We start from the raw sequence: 18,542 nt of genomic DNA on the forward strand, positions 1-18,542 counted from the left end.
TGTGCGGGTGTGCTTGGGTCTGTGTGTGCACCTGTGTGGGTCTGTGTGTGTGTGTGCATGAGTCTGTGCACATGTGGGTGTCAGTGTATGTGTCCCTGTGTGCGCATAGGTATGGGTACGCAGCTCCGTGAGCATGTGCTTGAGTCTGTGTATATGCGTCCGTGTGTAGGAGGAATCAATCGCTGTCGATCAGTGAGCGAGAGGCAAGACAGGAGCATGAGGGATTTGTTTACAATGTCACTACAAATAATAAACAAAGGAGCCATCTTTAATTTCCTTCCCTGACCCCTCCACCCATCACGGGGGAAAGAATCAACGCCTTTACTGGCCTAATTGATGCAGCTCCTCCTTCAGTCGGTAGATGCCTCCTCTTTAGAAGCAGGGAGGCAGGGTTATTTGTATAAATATGGACATGATTTCGCAATGCCAGCATTTGTTGCCCTTGAATTGAATGGCTGTCCCGGCCATTTCAGTGGGTAGTTAATAATAATAATCATCATTTATTGTCCCAAGTAGGCTTCAGTGAAGTTACTGTGAAAAGTCCCTAGTCGCCACATTCCGGCGCCTGTTCAGGGAGGCCGGTACGGGAACTGAACCCCCGCTGCTGGCCTTGTTCTGCATTACAAGCCAGCTGTTTAGCCCACTGTGCTAAACCAGCCCCTGCTGTTAAGAGTTAACAACATTGCTGTGGGTCTGGAGTCACATGTAGGCCAGACCGGGTAAGATTTCCTTTCCTAAAGGGCATTAATATAGTGAACAATTTTTGAGAATTAATTATAGTTTCACTATGTGGGAGCTGCGGAGCGGAGTTGGGAGTTGAGGGAAAAGGTTTGGTTTTGGCTCCTCCTGGACAAGGTAAATGCGGATTTTGTTTTGTTTTGTAGTTGAGGCCCCGAGGTGTTCAGCCAGGGCAGGGCTTGCCAAGGCTGAAACGTTAGGAGAACATGGTGTATTCCAAATCTGTCCATTCGGTTTGCCTGGCTGGCTGCAATTTCAAAACACAATTCACTAGCTGTATCCCGCAGTGGACTATCCTTCCTGCAATTGGTTCTGGTTGTACCCTGGGACTAACCGTTCCACACAGTCACCGCTCTCTTCTGTGCATTTGCCGTCACTCTTGACTATCAGCAAGAGGCCTGGTCTGTCTAATGAGGATGGTGTTGAAGATCTCCCGGCTGTTTTGAAGACGGACACGCAGGCCCTCTCTGCCCTTTGTCTAACATCCATCCCTCATCACCACCAAAATGGGACGCTCTGGTCATTTGTCTTGAATGTTGTTTGTGGAGTCTTGCTGTGCATACTTTGGCAGCGTATTTCAAGAATACTTCATTGGCTGTGACATGCAGCGAGAGCATCCTGAGCAGGTGAAAGGTGCTATAGAAATGTAGGTTCTTTGTTTTGATCTGAATCTGCCTGCTCGAGGCTGCTTTGCTCATTCTCTCCCCCCCCCCCCCCCCCCCCCCCCCCCAATACTTGTCTTGGCATCCATGTACTCAGCCGCAGTCCCACAGGAAGATGAGGCAAATAAGAATACAATGATTAGACGAAGAGCGTAATAGATTGGTAGTTAATAGGATGAAGGGAAGACTGAGGGAGGGACACGATACCACGGTATTGTCCGAGAAGATAATGATTTGGAAATGGAGACAGGGCCTCACAAGTCCTGTCTTCAGCCAGTGATGCTACAGATGAAGCTCAGAGGTTTCATCCCAGGCACTCTGGGCAATGTTTCACTCATTGTCGCTAATCCCAGGGATCTGAAGCAAATACAGGGCCAGTCCGTGACTTTACAAGGAGGAGTGTTCCCTCTATTGGTGTCTTTGAAGTGGAGGGCTGGTTGCGTTGGGTTATAATGGACTTGTTGATTGCTGTAATTATTGAAACATGCCACTCAGATGTGGAAAGCAGCTTGACAACACATCAGGGTAGGTAATAACTGCTTAATGCAGGATTTCCAGCTCGCCCGTCACATTTAAAGAGGGAAGATTTTACTTATTTATTTTTTGTTGCAGAGTGGAGTCCCCCACTCCCGCATTACTCTAACGATATGCCTGCTAGACTTAGAAGCTTCACACCATCAATCGTAATCCTCTCAAAATGGGAAACAATAGTTACAAATTATCAGAATTAGACTCAAGTTTCTTCTTGTATTTTTTTCCTGTACATTTACTTTTTACATGCTCTTGGACTTTTATTGTATGCACATCTTACTTGTCATTTAGTCAGCAGTTAGCCTTGGCTCATTGTGAACGGTCTCCTCTTTCAGACACTCGTGGGTTTAAGGCCCACTCCAGGGACTTGAGCACATAATGTAGGTTGAGACCTCTGCCGTACTGATGGAATGCTGCACTGTCCGAGGTACTTCACTGTCCGAGGTAGTTCACCCTCCGAGGTAGTTCACCCTCCGAGGTACTTCACCCTCCGAGGTACTTCACCCTCCGAGGTAGTTCACCCTCCGAGGTACTTCACTGGCCCGCTCACTGAGGAAGAAGTACGAGATTTTGCGGCCCTGTTTTTGAAGAAGACCTTTTCCTAGTGTCTGGGCCTGCGATTTTCCTTCAATGCCATTGAAAAACAGGTGAAGTTATCCGTTGTCTCGTAACTGGCATGCACGTTCCACTCCCTGAATTACGACAGAAACGTAACTTCAAAGCGTATTTCAGTGGCTGTGAAGAAACCTGGGGTGTCATGAATTTGTGGAGAATTTTATGTTTTATATGCTCTAAATTGAATGCTTGAAGAAACTTGAAGTTAAAGAGATGGAGGAAGTCACCATCGCAGATCATTGAGGTGGGAGAAAATCCGGAAAAGACCATTATTGTCTATCCAACCTGTCCAGTGTAATTGTGACATTCCGGTATTTTGATTGGCCTGTTCATACCATAGTTGCATTGGAAGACTTTAGAGCAGTGGTAGGTAACCTGCGTCTTGGGGGCCCCATGCCAGCCCATCTGGGTTCTGAGTGCGGCCCACAAGACATTTTGTTGACTGTGGTCCACGTGCAACAGTGAGTCACAGTCTGAGGATTCAGGGTAAACCGTTTCAGACAGAGATGAGGAGACATTTCTTCACCCAAAGAGTGGTGAGCCTGTGGAATTCATTACCACAGAAAGTAGTTGATGCTAAAACATTGAATATATTCAAGAGGCGGATAGATACGGCACTTGGGGTGAATGGGATCAAAGGTTATGGGGAGAAAGCAGGATAAGGCTATTGAGTTGGATTATCAGCCATGATCGTGGTAAATAGTGGAGCAGGCTCGAAGGGCCAAAAGGCCTCCTCCTGCCCCTACCTTCTATGTATCTATGCCGGATCGCCACATTCCGTTGATTTCTGTCTGCACAGTTTTTTTCCTACCTCAATGTCTGAAGTGATACGTCCGTAAAGCGAGAGCGAGTGAAGTGAGCTGCGTGCTGATTGGTCACAACATTGACTGTGAGAGCCGTGTGCTTCCTCAGCATCTAAAGAGTAAATATTTATTTTGTTTTTACCATTTGAAGTTGTTGATAGTTCTATTTATATATAAATGATTCAGCATTTTCTATAACCCATTCTGAAATATTCAGCGTGTATTAAATGTGTTTAATCTTATTCATGGGTTCACAGTTAGTGAACAGGCCCCGATTTCGATCTTGAAGCCTGGTGAGATGAAGGAGAGCCACTCAAGCGGCCCACTCTCTGGCCATGGTTGCCCACCGTTGGTCTGGTGCAGGAAGGGAAGAGGGAACTACATTTTGAATAATGGCATAATGGGAGCTAAAGTGTCCTTGAATGATTTTTGTTTTCCATTCTGGAGTTTATTTCCGAAGCTTTTATTTCTCGGATTTTCTTTGTTTCAGAATCAGGGCTGTTGACTCCTTGTTTGGGTGAAGTCCCCAGGAGATTAATGACCCTTTTAGTACTTGCCCACATAATCATTCTTCGTGTGAGTGGCGATGGGGAATGTCACAGCCATACCCCATCACGTGACTTCAAAATGTGCACTTTAGAAGGAAAGGACAAAGTTGAACTTATGAGTGCCTTTCACATCCTCGGGGTGTACTAAAGAGTTCTCCAATCAACTGCAATGTTTTTTAAAGCAGTCATTCCAACAATCTCGTTCGTAGGTTTTCTGAGTGTCTTCTTGCTTAGTTGCCACGCCACTAAGTTTGTCCTGGAGTGTCCAGGAATTAAAGATCAATCTCAACGCTGTCACGAGATACTTTGGGTAGGGGGGGAATCAAGTGTGCTTTTTCTTAACCTGTTCTGTTGTCTACTTTTTATTTGTTGCACAGTAAGAAGTCTTACAGCACCAGGTTAAAGTCCAACAGGTGTGTTTGGAATCACTAGCTTTCGGAGCGCTGCACCTTCCTTAGGTGAATGAAGAGGTGGGTTCCAGAAACACATATATAGACAAAGTCAATGATGCAAGATGATACTTTGAATGCGAGTCTTTGCAGGTAATTAAGTCTTTACAGGTCCAGAAGACTTAATTATCTGCAAAGACCCTCATTCAAAGTATCGCCTCGCATCATTGACTTTGTCTATATAAGTGTTTCTGGAACCCAGCTCTTCATTCGCCTGAGGAAGAAGCTGCTCTCCGAAAGCTAGTGATTCCAAACAAACCTGTTGGACTTTAACCTAGTGTTGTAAGACTTCTTACTGTGCCCACATGCCCTGTGTCCAACATCGGCATCTCCACATCATGGCTTTTATTTGTTGGTTATAACAATATGAGAGGTGGAGAAATAGGCTGTCTGACCAACAATGAAGGATCATCCAATTAGGGAGGTTGGGGGGCAAGCAGGATGGATGGAGATAGGCCATTAGGCTGTGAAACCAACAGGAACATCAAACCAGATTAGACAAACCCTCCCTGTTAATTGGTCTGTAATGTGGGAGTTAAAGGCAGCCTCAACCTTCACCACATTGGAACAATGTTCTTGTTGGATGAATGGCTGTGTTCAGTTGAACGTATTGCTCGCTTGCTGGTTTTATCTGTGGTAATCATTGCTGTAAAGTAACAAACCTTGGTGTTTACTGCGGAGCACGTTCCCCTGTGGGAAATCCAGCGACTGAGATCTTTCATGCGTCTGTTCTCAAAATTGATTTTTGTTTCTCTCTCGGCTTTGGAACTTTTTGAAAATGAAAAGGTACTGTCCACAGTAAATGACAGGAGGGAGGAGTGGTTCCATCCAGCCTTTCCAGAACATTCTGAGTGATAGATTCGGTACACCCAGTGCTGACTGTGCTATGATTTTGCTGCATATTCAATAATGGATGTTGCCTGTGTCTAAAAACACAGAGAGGCTGAATGAAACTTGCACAGCGCCGAGTATTGATCCTCGTTTTTATTATTAAGGATTGTGTTTTTTTGCTGATTTATGTTCAGCTTCCCTGCGAGTTCCTTTCACCCCTTTTTCTTTTAACATAAATGCCGTACAGGCAGTGAAATGCTGTAACTGTCTTTTGGCTGCAAACGCAGCACAATGTTTAACAAAGCCAAATCCTGCAAACAGCAAATTAGATTAATAAGCAGTTAACCAATGTTCTTGTCATATGTGTTCGGGGTTGAAGGTTGACCAGGGCACCATGTGAATTCCTTTCCTCTTCCTTGACCAGCGTCATGGGAACCTCGACATCCACTTGAACAAGGCCGAATGGCTCATCCGAGTGATGCTGTCCCTGACAGTGTAGCACCTCTTCAGTAACGCACTTGAGCGGGCGGTACAGTAGCAGGAGTTCCCTCGTCCCTTCCTACACCAGACCAGCGGTAGGCACTGTTCCTTCACAGCTCCAGGGTCCCAGGTTCAATTCCCGACTTGGGTCACTGCTGTGTGGAGTCTGCACGTTCTCCCAGTGTCTGTGTGAGTTTCCTCCTGGTGCTCCGGTTTCCTCCCAGTCCTGAAAGATGTGCTGTTAGGTAATTTGGACAGTCTGAATTCTCTCTCTGTGTACCCGAACAGGCGTCGGAAAGTGGCGACTCGGGGCTTTTCACAGTAACTTCATTGCCATGTTAATGTAAACTTACTTGTGACAATAAAGATTATTGAAGGCTAAAGATTAAAGCCTGGAGCTCGATTCTCCGCACCCCGGCGCTGGGACGGAGAACCCATTTTCCCGTGTGGAATAGGGTCCGGAGCCGGGGCCCCAAAAGCGGCGTACCCGGGGAGTACGCCATGCCACATATCACCTGACCTGCGGCCATTACTGGAGGCCTGCCCTGCCATTCTCCGCCCCGAAGGCATGGATCTAACATGGTCCTGTCGGTCGGGGTACTAGCGTGGCCGGTGTGGGCTCAGTCCGCGGACACCCTGGTCGGGCCGATCAGAGAACGTGGGGGGGCCTTATACGGGGCCAGGCAATTTATGGTCGGGCGGTCTGGGTCGGGCGGTCTGGGTCGGGCGGTCTGGGTCGGGCGGTCTGGGTCGGGCGGTCTGGGTCGGGCGGTCTGGGTCGGGCGGTCTGGGTCGGTCGCGTGGCAGATCAGAGGCACTATCTTTAAGGTCCAGCTCCACGGTCCGAGTCCGCCATGGAGCACGGCGCGGCCGCTGGAGGCTGCCGCCATGCGCATGCGCGATCTCTGACCCGGAAGTGCGGGGACCCGTATCTGCAGCAAAAGCTGCTAGTTTAACGCTGGGTCCCTACTCGCCCCCTGCAGGGTGAGCAATATGAGGCCCTTTCACGGCAGTTTTTCTGGCATGAAAGTCCACAATTTTTACGACGGCGTGGGGACATAGACCCAAAAACAGAGAACCCAGCCCCTGGATTATGTGCTCCGTGTCACGGAGCTGGACAGGAACGGAATTTAGCTGCCTGCACATTGCGTCTAGACAAGCATACGTACAATAACGTACAAGGCACCAGATAAAATCTGAGGGAGCTCGGAATAAACTTTAGATGCTTCAAAGAAGAATAATGAAGATGTGGTACAGTCCAGAGGGATCTAGCTGACACATTGACATTCTGTCTCTCAAGCCATGACGGCAATGCCATCTATCAAGGATGGCAAGGCACATTGAAAACAACTCGTATTTAAATTGCACCTTTGATGTTGTAAAATGTCCCGAGAAACTTTGCAGGACCCTGACACTGAGTCACATCAAGAGATATTAGCTCAGATGAACAAAAGCCTGCAAAGAGGTAGGTTCTAAAGCGTGTCTTGAAAGATGGGAGCGAGATGGGGCGATTTAGAGAGAGGAAATTCTGGAGCTTGGGCCGTAGGCAGCTGAAAGAATTGCCACGAAAGGTGGAGTAATTCACCGGAGGATGCCTGAGGAGCTCCGATACCTCAGAGAGTTGCAGGGCTGGAGAAGATAACCGAGATACGGGGCTGGATTCTCCGCAGCCCCGGCGCCGAAATTGTGGTCGGCTTGGGGGGGGGGGGGGGGGGGGGGGGCGTCGTAATCGTTGCCCGAGGCCCGCCCAGCAAACCTCCGCTCCCGACCTGCCGAGTTCCCGACGGCATGGAACTAACCACCTATTGCTGGTCAGGATGCTGGCGTGGCGGCTGCGGACTTGGTACTTGTGCGGGCTGCCGATCGGGGGAGGGGGTCTCCTTGGTGTGGCTCCGCGGTCCAAATCCACCATGGGGCTCAGTGTGGCCGCTGCAGCGATGGAAAATGATTCTGTTGTGGCAGCAGGAACAGGATGCGAAGTGAGACTCAGCACTCTGAAACATGCCCACCATAGATCCGCTCCAAAGAAACCCAGCACCATCTCTATTTTAGCTTAAATTAGCCCAGTCACTCATAAGAGGTGGGGTGAAAAATGCAGGAGAGGTTTCAGATGTGGGCACCTCACTGGGGGGCATGATGCTGAAAGAACTTCACCCACCTCTGACCCATGACTTGGGAATGTTTCGCGTTGGGTGATGAAGCGAGACGGTGCTTTGACAACCCCTGAGCTCGTTAATGGGGAAAGAAAACTCACTTAAAAAGCTGTGAAAGAAGGGAGCTGAAAGGGTTTATGGAGCAAATGGGGGCAGTGGACCCCTGGAGGGAGGGACAGCCAACAGGAAGGGGCTACTCGTTCTACTCGCACGTCCACAAAGTATATTCCAGGATAGATTTCTTTGTGCTAAGCAGGGACTGTAGGGGGGAGGTAAAGAACACGGAATACTCAGCAATTACCATTTCAGACCATGCCCCGCATTGGGTGGACCTGCAGTTAGGGGGAACGAGTTATCAACGCCCGCAATGGAGGCTAGATGTGGGATTGCTGTCGGAGGAGGGGATCTGCGAGAGGCTTCGGAAATGTATAAAAAATTACCTGCAGGTGAATGACACTGGGGAGGTCTCAGCGGCGACCGTGTGGGAGGCGCTAAAGGCAGTAGTGCCGGGGGGAGCTGATTTCAATTGGGGCCCATAGAGCCAAGGCAGACCGGGCAGAGATGGATAGATTGGTCAGGGAAATGGGCCGGATAGATGAAGAGCACGCGGAGTCCCCGGGGGAGGTTTTACTCAGGGAAAGGCAGAGGCTACAGGCGGAACTGGGGGCACTATCCACGAGCAGGGCCGTAGAACAGCTTAGGAAGGCGAGGGGAGCGGTGTACGAGTATGGGGAAAAGGCTAGCAGACTGTTAGCGCAGCAACTTAGGAGGAGGGAGGCGGCCAGGGAAATAGGTAGAGTGAGGGACGAGGGGGGGCACAAAGTGGAGGATCCGGCAGAATTGAATAGGGTATTCCGGGACTTCTATCGTAAGCTGTATACTTCGGAGCCGCCAGAAGAACCGGAGGGGATGAAAAGGTTTCTGGATGGGTTAACATTCCCAACAGTTGGGGGGGGGGGGGGGCGAGTGGAAGAGCTGGGGGCCCCGATTAGAGTAGAGGAGGTATTGGGGGGCCTAAAGGCCATGCAGTCGGGGAAGTCCCCGGGGCCGGATGGATACCCAGTAGAGTTTTATAGGAAGTTCTCTGAGCTGGTGGGCCCGGTCTTGGCGAGGGTTTTCAATGAGGCAAGGGACAGAGGGACCCTGCCGCCGACGATGTCACAAGCCACCATATCTCTGATATTAAAGCGGGGTAAAGACCCGGAGGTGTGCGGGTCCTACAGGCCAATCTCCCTGATTAATGTAGATGCCAAGCTCCTGGCAAAGGTACTGGCGGGTAGAATGGAGGACTGTGTACCGGAGGTGATTGGGGAGGATCAAACGGGGTTCGTGAAAGGTAGGCAGCTGGCGGCCAATCTGAGGAGATTGCTCAATGTGATAATGATGCCCCCGGCGGGTAGAGAGGTGGAGGTAGTGGTGGCTATGGACGCCGAGAAGGCCTTTGACCGGGTGGAGTGGGAATATCTATGGGAGGTGCTCGGACGGTTTGGGTTCGGGGAGGGATTGGTGGATTGGATCAAATTATTATATCAGGCCCCGAGGGCCAGCGTCAGGACCAACAGAGAAGTGTCGGAGTACTTTAGGTTGTACCGAGGGACCAGGCAGGGCTGCCCGCTCTCCCCGCTGCTGTTTGCGCTGGCCATAGAGCCGCTGGCGATTGCGCTGAGAGCCGCAGAGGGTTGGAAGGGGATGGTGAGGGGCGGGGTTGAACATAGGGTTTCTCTTTATGCAGACGACCTGCTCCTGTACGTGTCGGACCCAGTGGCCGGGATGGGAACTATACTGGGAATGCTGAGGGAGTTCGGCCAGTTCTCAGGATACAAATTAAATACGGTCAAGAGTGAAATGTTTGTGGTACAGGCAAGGGGCCAGGAGAACAGATTGAGAGGGCTACCGTTTAGGCTGGTTGAGGAAAATTTCCGGTATTTGGGAATCCAGGTGGCACGAGACTGGGGCAGGCTGCACAAGTTAAATTTGGCCAGGGTGGTGGAGCAAATGAAGGGAGAGTTTCGGAGATGGGATGCACTCCCGCTGTCGCTGGCAGGGAGGGTGCAGACTGTAAAGATGACAATCCTCCCTCGATTTTTGTTTATTTTTCAGTGCCTCCCGATCTTTATCCCACAGTCCTTCTTCAAAAGAGTTAACGGGCTGATCATGAGCTTTGTCTGGGCGGGAAAGTCTCCGCGGGTGAAGAAGGCAATGTTGGAGAGGAACCGCAGCGAGGGGGGGCTGGCGTTGCCGAGTCTGGTCAATTATTACTGGGCGGCCAACATCGCTATGATAAGGAAGTGGATGGTGGGTACGGGGTCTATTTGGGAGCGAGTGGAGGCGGCTTCGTGCAGGGGCTCCAGTTTGGAAGCCCTGGTCACGGCTCCTCTACCGCTGCCGCCGGCCAAGTACACCACCAGCCCGGTAGTGGTGGCGACCCTGCGGATATGGGGCCAGTGGAGGAGGCATGTGGGGGAGATGGGGGCGTCTGTCTGGGCGCCAATCTGCGACAACCATCGGTTTGCCCCCGGCAGTATGGATGGGGGGTTCCGAGTATGGCGGCGAGCAGGGGCGGGAAGGGTGGGTGATATGTTCCTGGAAGGGAGCTTCGCGAGTTTGAGGAGCTTGGAGGAGAAATTTGGGTTGGTAGGGGGAAATGATTTTAGATACCTACAGCTGCGGGACTTTGTTCGTAGACAGGTCCCATCTTTCCCGCGCCTCCCGCCAATGGGGATCCTAGACAGAATAGTCTCTGGGAGGGACGAAGGGGAGGGTAGAGTCTCGGGTATTTATAAGGTGCTCATGAGGGAGGAAGGGTCCCAGACAGAGGAACTGAAACTTAAATGGGAGGAGGAGCTAGGCGGGGAAATGGAGGATGGGCTGTGGGCAGAGGCCCTGAGTAGGGTAAACTCGACCGCGACATGTGCATGTGCAAGGCTCGGGCTGATCCAATTTAAGGTCGTTCACCGGGCCCATATGACGGTGGCTCGGATGAGCAAATTTTTCGGGATAGAGGACAAATGCGCTAGGTGCGCGGGAGGACCAGCGAACCATGTGCACATGTTTTGGGCATGCCCTGAGCTGAGGGGGTACTGGGAGGGATTTGCGGGGGTCATGTCCCAGGTGCTAAAAACAAGGGTGGTGATGAGTCCAGGGGTGGCAATTTTTGGGGTTTCGGAAGACCCGGGCGTCCAGGGGGAGAAAGCGGCCGATGTGCTGGCCTTTGCTTCCCTGATAGCCCGGCGACGAATATTATTGGCGTGGAGGGACTCAAAGCCCCCGAAGACTGAGTGGTGGCTTGCGGACATGTCAAGTTTCCTGGGGATGGAAAAAATTAAGTTCGCCTTGAGGGGATCTGTGCAGGGGTTCACCCGGAGGTGGCAACCATTTATTGACTTCTTTGCGGGAGAGTGAGCGTCAGCAGGGGGTGGGGGGAGGGGGGGGGGGGGGGTAGAGTAGAGTAGGAGGGAAAATATGGCGGGTAGTACGGGTGGGAGGGGAGCGGGCTTGTGCAATACGGTATGATGGAAGTATTGAAAGTACGTGGATGTTTGCACATTTTTGCCTTTTTTGCTTCCTTTCTGATGATGTCTGTAACTGTTTATAAAGCCAAAAACTACCTCAATAAAATTGTTTATTAAAAAAAAAGCTGTGAAAGGTGCAACTATCACAGCTCATAAAGATTGCAGGCATTATAAAACCCAGCGAGAGATAGAGATTAGTGATCAGGTGGTCACGGTAAAGGCCAGAGGTGCAGTAAACTTGAAATAATAATGAGAATAAAGACAAATTGTTGAAGCTGTCGGTGTGAAGTAGCACCAAAAAGGAGAAAATAGGGGGTTATATTTCTGGTGGAGATCTTTCATTGAATTACTCTGCTCTAGGGGAGGGTTGTATCTGAAGAATTAATCTGTTTTTTCTTAGCTGAAGATTGCCAGCATTTTCTTGCATTTTTGAATTAAATTCTGTTTATTCAACATATCAAACCAATGTCTTACATCAGATATATCACAAGCCACATGCTGGAAATTGTGCCTCATAAACCACATCTCACAATCGCAAACCAAATATCATACATCACAAATCATATACCACTGGTCACATCTCACTAAACATGTATTGCAAATCAGGTTTACATTACAACTCAGCTTAACCTTCGGTGGGGTGGGCCTCTGGCCTACCATTCCTCAATTTACAAGAGCTTGATGTTCCGATGACACTGCACTAAATTCTAACCTCTCTTTGTGCTTGCAGCTGACCAGGGTGCCTGTGGAGGCGTGCGGACAGTACCAGACGTGCACTGAATGTCTGGGTTCTGGAGACCCTCACTGTGGCTGGTGTGTGCTTCACAACACGTAAGTACAGATCCGGCCCCCCTCTTTGTGTCTTTCTTCCTTGACGTGGATCCCAGTTGTTACTTAGTGAATGGAAGGATCAGTTCGAGCATTTTCAACAAGTGTACAGTGACGACCTTGATTTTGGTGTTGTGCATATTTTGAGGTGTTTTACCAGATTCGTGAATTTTCTAGTTCTCATTTAACAGCAGTGATGCTCTTTAACATCTTCAACGGCTTACAGTCCTATGCAACATCTGTCAGTGCTACGCATAATCTGTCAGTGCTACGCAACATTTAAACGTAGTAAGTTTACAGATGACGCCAAGATTGGTGGCGTAGTGGATAGTGAACAAGGTTATATAAGATTGCAACAGGATCTTGACCAATTGGGCCAGTGGGCTGATAAGTGGCAGATGAAGTTTAATTTGGATAAATGTGAGGTGATGCATTTTGGTAGATCAAATCAGGGCAGCACCTACTCAGTTAATGGAAGGGAGTTGGGGAGAGTTACAGAACAAAGAGATCGAGGGGCACGGGTTGATAGCTCCTTGAAGGTGGAGTGGCAGGTGGACAGGGTGGTGAAGAAGGCATTCAGCATGCTAGGTTTTATTGGTCAGAATATTGAATACAGGAGTTGGGACATTGTGTTGAAGTTGTACAAGACCTTGGCAAGACCACACATGGAACACTGTGTTCAGTTCTGGTCACATTATAGGGAGAATAATGTTAAACTAGAAAGAGTGCAGAAGAGATTTACGAAGATGCTACCAGGACTTGATGGTCTGTGTTATAAGGAGAGGCTGGATAGGTTGGGACTCTTACACTGGAGCGTAGGAGGCTTAGGGATGATCTTATAGAGGTCTATAAAACAAAGGGAGCATATATAATGCAGATAGTCAACATCTTAGGGCAGCACGGTAGCATTGCGGATAGCACAAATGCTTCACAGCTCCAGGGTCCCAGGTTCGAATCCCGGCTTGGGTGACTGTGGAGAGATTGCACGTTCTCCCCGTGTGTGCGTGGGTTTCCTCCGAGTGCTCCGGTTTCCTCCCACAGTCCAAAGCTGTGCAGGTTCATCATAGATCATAGAATTTACAGTGCAGAAGGAGGCCATTCGGCCCATCAAGTCTGCACCGGCTCCTGGAAAGAGCACCCTACCCAAGGTTAACACCACCACCCTATCCCCATAACCCAGCAACCCCACCCAACACTAAGGGCAATTTTGGACACTAAGGGCAATTTTATCATGTCCAATCCACCTAACCTGCACATCTTTGGACTGGTGGATTGGCCGTGATAAATTGCCCTTGGGGTCCAAATTGCCCTTCGTGTTAGGTGGGGTTACTGGGTTATGGGGATAGGGTGGAGGTATGTGCTTGGGTAGGGTGCTCTTTCCAAGAGCCGGTGCAGACTCAATGGGCTGAATGGCCTCCTTCTGCACTATAAATTCTATGTCTATCTTTTCCCAAAGTAGAGGAGTCTAGAACGAGAGGGCAGAGGTTTAAGGTGAAAGGGGGAGAGATACAAAAGAGACCAGAGAAAATGCCTTCACAAAGAAGGCGTAAGATCTGGAACGGGCTGCCAGAGGCAGTGGTAGAGACGGGTACAGTTATGTTCTTCTTGGAAGCAGTTAGACAGTTATATGTGCAGGGGGGGTAAAGATGGATATGAGCCAATTGCAGGCAAGTGGGACTATCTGAGTGATAGAAACTGGACGGTATGGACAAGCTGGGCCGAAGGGCCTGTTCCATGCTGTAAACATCTATGACTCTATCTGACAGGGCTACATAACATCGTACAGCACTACCTACATCTGACAGCGCTACGCAACATCTTGCAGTGCTCAGCAATATCTGACAGTGCTCTTCAACATTGGATGGCGCTACACAACAGCTAACAGCGCAATACAACAGCTTACAATGCTGCATAACATCTTACAGCACGACACAACATCTTACAGCACTGATCATGAACATCTCTAAGATTTTTATAAATGGTCGAGGAGAGGATGTGGGTTGGTGAGTTGATACAGAAGAACAGAAGTTTGTGTGGGAGGAGGGAGGAATGCAAACATAATTCTCGAGTGAGGTCTTTGAAGAGGCCTTTTGAGCAAAGGAAAACGTAGAAATATGGTACAGGGTAAACAGTGGAAAATATTGAAAAATGGTTTAGTGGCAACTGTGTTATGGTGGGCTGTGGGCGGTGATTGGAGGAGGGGAATGGGCAATTAACTTTTTGAAGTGTGGAAGGAGATGTTGTCTAGATATCCACCGAGGGAAGTAGGCTCGCGTAAGGCTGGGACAAGACTGTTGAGGGATCCGAAAAGGACGAGGGCAGAAAGAGTTGGTTGAGTTTAACGAGGAAAGAGGCAAATCCTAATAATTTACAAACCAAGGGCCGACTATTTTGTTTGGGTGTAGGGAATTGCTTTGGTACGTGACTAGCCATACTTAGTTTCTTTTGAGGAAATCCAATTTTCTTCTCCGTTCCGGACCTCGCGACATTTTCCTCTGGCCCTTTTCATGGGTCGGGAACATCCTAAAAGATGAGTGCCAAGTGTTTTCATACCTTCAAATGTCACCATAAGGTACAGTATTGAAATGTAGATATGTTTTTAATGCAGAGATTTATCTGTTCCTTAAAGGTAAGTTATTGACCAGCCTTGTGTATTTGCTCACATGCATTACAGTGCTTTCCCAATGGAGAAATCAACATAATATAGTGAAAGTGTTACAAAATGTCCTGTCAGCCTGTGCTGTCAACTTTTCTACTGTGATTTGACTGTTCCTGGCTGATTTTTTTAAAACTGGTTTTGACACGTGAAAAAGGTCTCCACTTAAATAAAAACCTTACATTGATTAATGGGCTGCTTTTAAATTAAAAAGAGCACCTCTTGTTCTTCCATTCCCAAAGAACAGCCTATTCCTTGGACAGCTGTAACCATGACCAATGCTTAGCTGAGTTTCAAGCGCTAATGAGTTTCAGCACTGTAGGTGTTACATTTATCTGAGAATTGATGAGAGTTTCAAGAAGTTGTAATAACACATTGGCCTTTTGATGTGGTCTCTGGTTTGTTGATATAAGTAAGGCGATTAACAGTAGTACAGCTTTCTTTTCATCTGGCAAAATACATTTTTTCACAGAATCAATGGTGTGAAGATTTTTTCCCTCAAGGAATTAAAATACTTTCCATTGGTATTTAATGGAATTTAAGGGCTGCACATAGTACATATCGGGTGAACGGCTATGTCGGCTATATTTGTGGACATAGAGGTGCCATGAGTGGTCTGAGAGATCATGGAGGATACATGGGGCAACTAAGTGGCATTGGGTTAAGTGGGTGATCTGAGAGGCTGTGGACAACACATGGGGATAGAGGTAGCATGGGGTTGCATGGGAGATCTGAGTCGGCACATGCTGGCAGGGCGAGGGGTGAGTTTTGGGGGGTTCTTTAACCACTGGGAATACTGTGTTGGAGTACATTCTAACTGGCCCGCCTCTGTACCCACACTTCGCACGCACTCCAACGAGGCTGTGAACCCAGCCCCAGTGTGAAAAGACAAAAATGCCGTTTGCGAGCCGCGGAAATGCGTGAGGTGGGTTTTCTCGAGCACAGGGGAAAATTCGACCCTCTGTTTGAAGGAAAATATTGCTTACTGCGGCCTTGTCTTGCGAGGAAGAAGCCAGACTGGCAGAAGAAGGGTGTTTAACCGTCGGGAAAAGACAACAGTAAGGTAGAAAGAGCCAGCGCTACGTTTAGATTCTGGTGTTAGGTTCTATGTGTTGGGCATAGCGCCAAGGCCCGAGGATGCATTTCATGAGGTCTCTGTCCTCGTTTCTGCAGCTGGAAACCTGACTCCAGCAGTGGAGCTGAAGAGAGCATTGATTGGGTTGCGTGCCAGTGAGCTGAGGCAGCCTGAGAAGCTCGGGTTGCCATCTCGTCCCTCGGTCCAGGCTGCTGTCTGTGCGCAGAGGCGAGGGCCCGTTCGGCCTGATCAATCATTTAGATGGTATAAACTGAAAACGCAGCTCTCTTGCTACTCGGCCTCCAGGGGTCGGGGAAGCCTGGTGAGAAAACACAGACCCCACTCTGTGAGTGAAATGTGGTGACCAGATCCGTGATAGCTGCTCGCTAGGACCTCTGAGGTCATCCCAGAGGTCACCGGCGTCAGCAATCTGAGCAAGTTAGAAATTCAAACAAGGAAGACCAAAGATTTGTAAACTACATTTAAGTGTTTTTCTGTTCACAAAAGTGCTCTGATTTTACTGCATCCGTAAGAACTAACGCTGTACATTCCTATTCCCTATTCCCCTCAGCCCTTCACTCTTTTTAAAAAAAACATCAATAAACATTAGTCTTACCAATAATATAATTGAAATAACTCAATTTGTTTGAACGTGAAATGATCAATCGGAACATTTACAAGGGCGTTAGATGATTACTTGAATAGAAAACGTGTGTAGGGGTGTGGGAGTGTGGGGGAGGGGGGGGGGGAAGCCAGGGGAATGGCACTAAGTCATGATGCCCGCTTGGACAGCTGGTGCACACTCGATGGGCTGAATGGCCTTCTTCTACGCCGTAACAATTCTGCGAACCTGCGATCTATCGGTTTTGTGTATTTATCTCTCTGTTTATCCATCTGTCTATCTGTTTACCTTTTCTATCTCTCTGTCTTTCCCCATCTGTTTGTCTGTCTAATGTACAATGGAAATTCCGAGTCTGCTGCCTTCCAGATGTCACGCTGCAGATGTCATAACGCAGTGTCACCCTTTATAATTAATCAAAGTAATGTTCGGAAGAAACCACCAAAACAGAAAGATAGTCAGTCATCCTCCATTGTCCCCCCCCCCCCCCCCCCCCCCATCACCACCATTTAGACCAAGTGTGGACTTCAGGATGTGCCTGTTCAGAAAAGCCACAACTTGTATTTTCTGTCGTATCTTCAGTGTAAAAGAAACCGACTCTCTGTGAGGAACACCATAGATGGTCTGTTCATGGGCGAGGTGCCGCGAGTAAAATGACATTACTGCGTATGTGAAGTATAAAGTCAAAGTTGTGGAATTGCACAACAGGGCAGCAGGGTAGCATGGTGGTTAGCATAAATGCTTCACAGCTCCAGGGCCCCAGGTTCGATTCCCGGCTGGGTCACTGTCTGTGTGGAGTCTGCACGTCCTCCCCCTGTGTGCGTGGGTTTCCTCCGGGTGCTCCGGTTTCCTCCAACAGTCCAAAGATGTGCGGGTTAGGTGGATTGGCCATGCTAAATTGCCCGTAGTGTCCTAATAAAAAAGTAAGGTTAAGGGGGGAGTTGTTGGGTTACGGGTATAGGGTGGATACGTGGGTTTGAGTAGGGTGATCATGGCTCGGCACAACATTGAGGGCCGAAGGGCCTGTTCTGTGCTGTACTGTTCTATGTTCTATGTTCTATGCCAGTTTGAAAAAAAAACAGAGAAGGACAAATGTTTAGTGTTGGCCCCCAAATTATCCAGTGAACGATACTGAGGCCGTCCAGAAATCAGACCCCTTCGAAAGCCATGAATCGCAGATCTTGTACTCTCGCTCTATGTTAGCTAAAAAGATGAGGGTTCCCCCTCTGGGTTGGAAAAGTACAGCTGAGTTACTGGGTCATTACAATGTGCGTCAAATTTCAGCGTTACTGTGGCCAGGGGAAGTGTTGGTTCAACTCCAGCTCTCACTCGGCTAGTAGACAACTAAAGTCCTGACTTTACATTCAATGACCAATAGTGATGCCTTTTAACGATTGGTTCATCAGCTCTCTCAACCCCTTGGGTCGGGCACATGCAAAAGAAAGAACTAAGCGTGAAGTTAAAAGTGGTCTTAGTTACTGTTGCTTTGCCCCAGGATACCAGGAGAAATGCCACTTCTATTTTTGGGATAGCGGCGGGAATGTTTTGTCTATCCCTGAGACCATCTTTAGGTTCTGATAAAGCGTAGGGTCAATCCCGAGATCATGGGCGCGATTTAACGGGGCAAGTTTCAAGTGTCATATCGGGAACGACCTCCCGGCTTCCCGACACCCGTGCCTGCGAGACCGTGGCCCATATTTAATGGCACTTTTAATGCTGGAAATAATCCCCGCAAGAGCTTCACGACAGAACTGGTTGTCCCACCAGTTGGTTCGCTGGGAAATGGGCCCAGCTGATCCCCGCTAACAAGGGGGAGCTGCTCATGAATGCTCCCTCAGAACTAACTCCCAGGCAGCAGAAGACGGCACCATGTAGATCTGCTTCATGATTTGTAGAAGGCGACCCGACCAGAGATCGGACACCCTGTTCCCCTGAGGCGGTCAGAGGATCAGCAACAGGGCAGCCAATGCCACCTGGGAGGCAGTGGCAGCGGCCGTCAGTTCGGTCAGCGTGACCAGGAGCACTGCCATACAATGCTGGAA

At 49.0% G+C, this 18,542-nt stretch overlaps 1 protein-coding gene across 1 annotated transcript in view; it reads left to right on the plus strand.

Moving 5' to 3' along the window:
- Nucleotides 1–18,542, plus strand: part of plxna4 (plexin A4) — a 667,620-nt gene that overhangs the window by 372,190 nt on the left and 276,888 nt on the right. The window contains exon 5 of the mRNA XM_038812236.1: nt 12,053–12,153. Coding sequence (XP_038668164.1) covers nt 12,053–12,153 — 101 coding nt within the window. The remainder of the gene's footprint in view (nt 1–12,052; nt 12,154–18,542) is intronic.

The sequence above is a fragment of the Scyliorhinus canicula genome, chromosome 11 (genome assembly GCF_902713615.1).
Source record: "Scyliorhinus canicula chromosome 11, sScyCan1.1, whole genome shotgun sequence".
NCBI classification, from domain to species: Eukaryota; Metazoa; Chordata; class Chondrichthyes; order Carcharhiniformes; family Scyliorhinidae; genus Scyliorhinus; species Scyliorhinus canicula.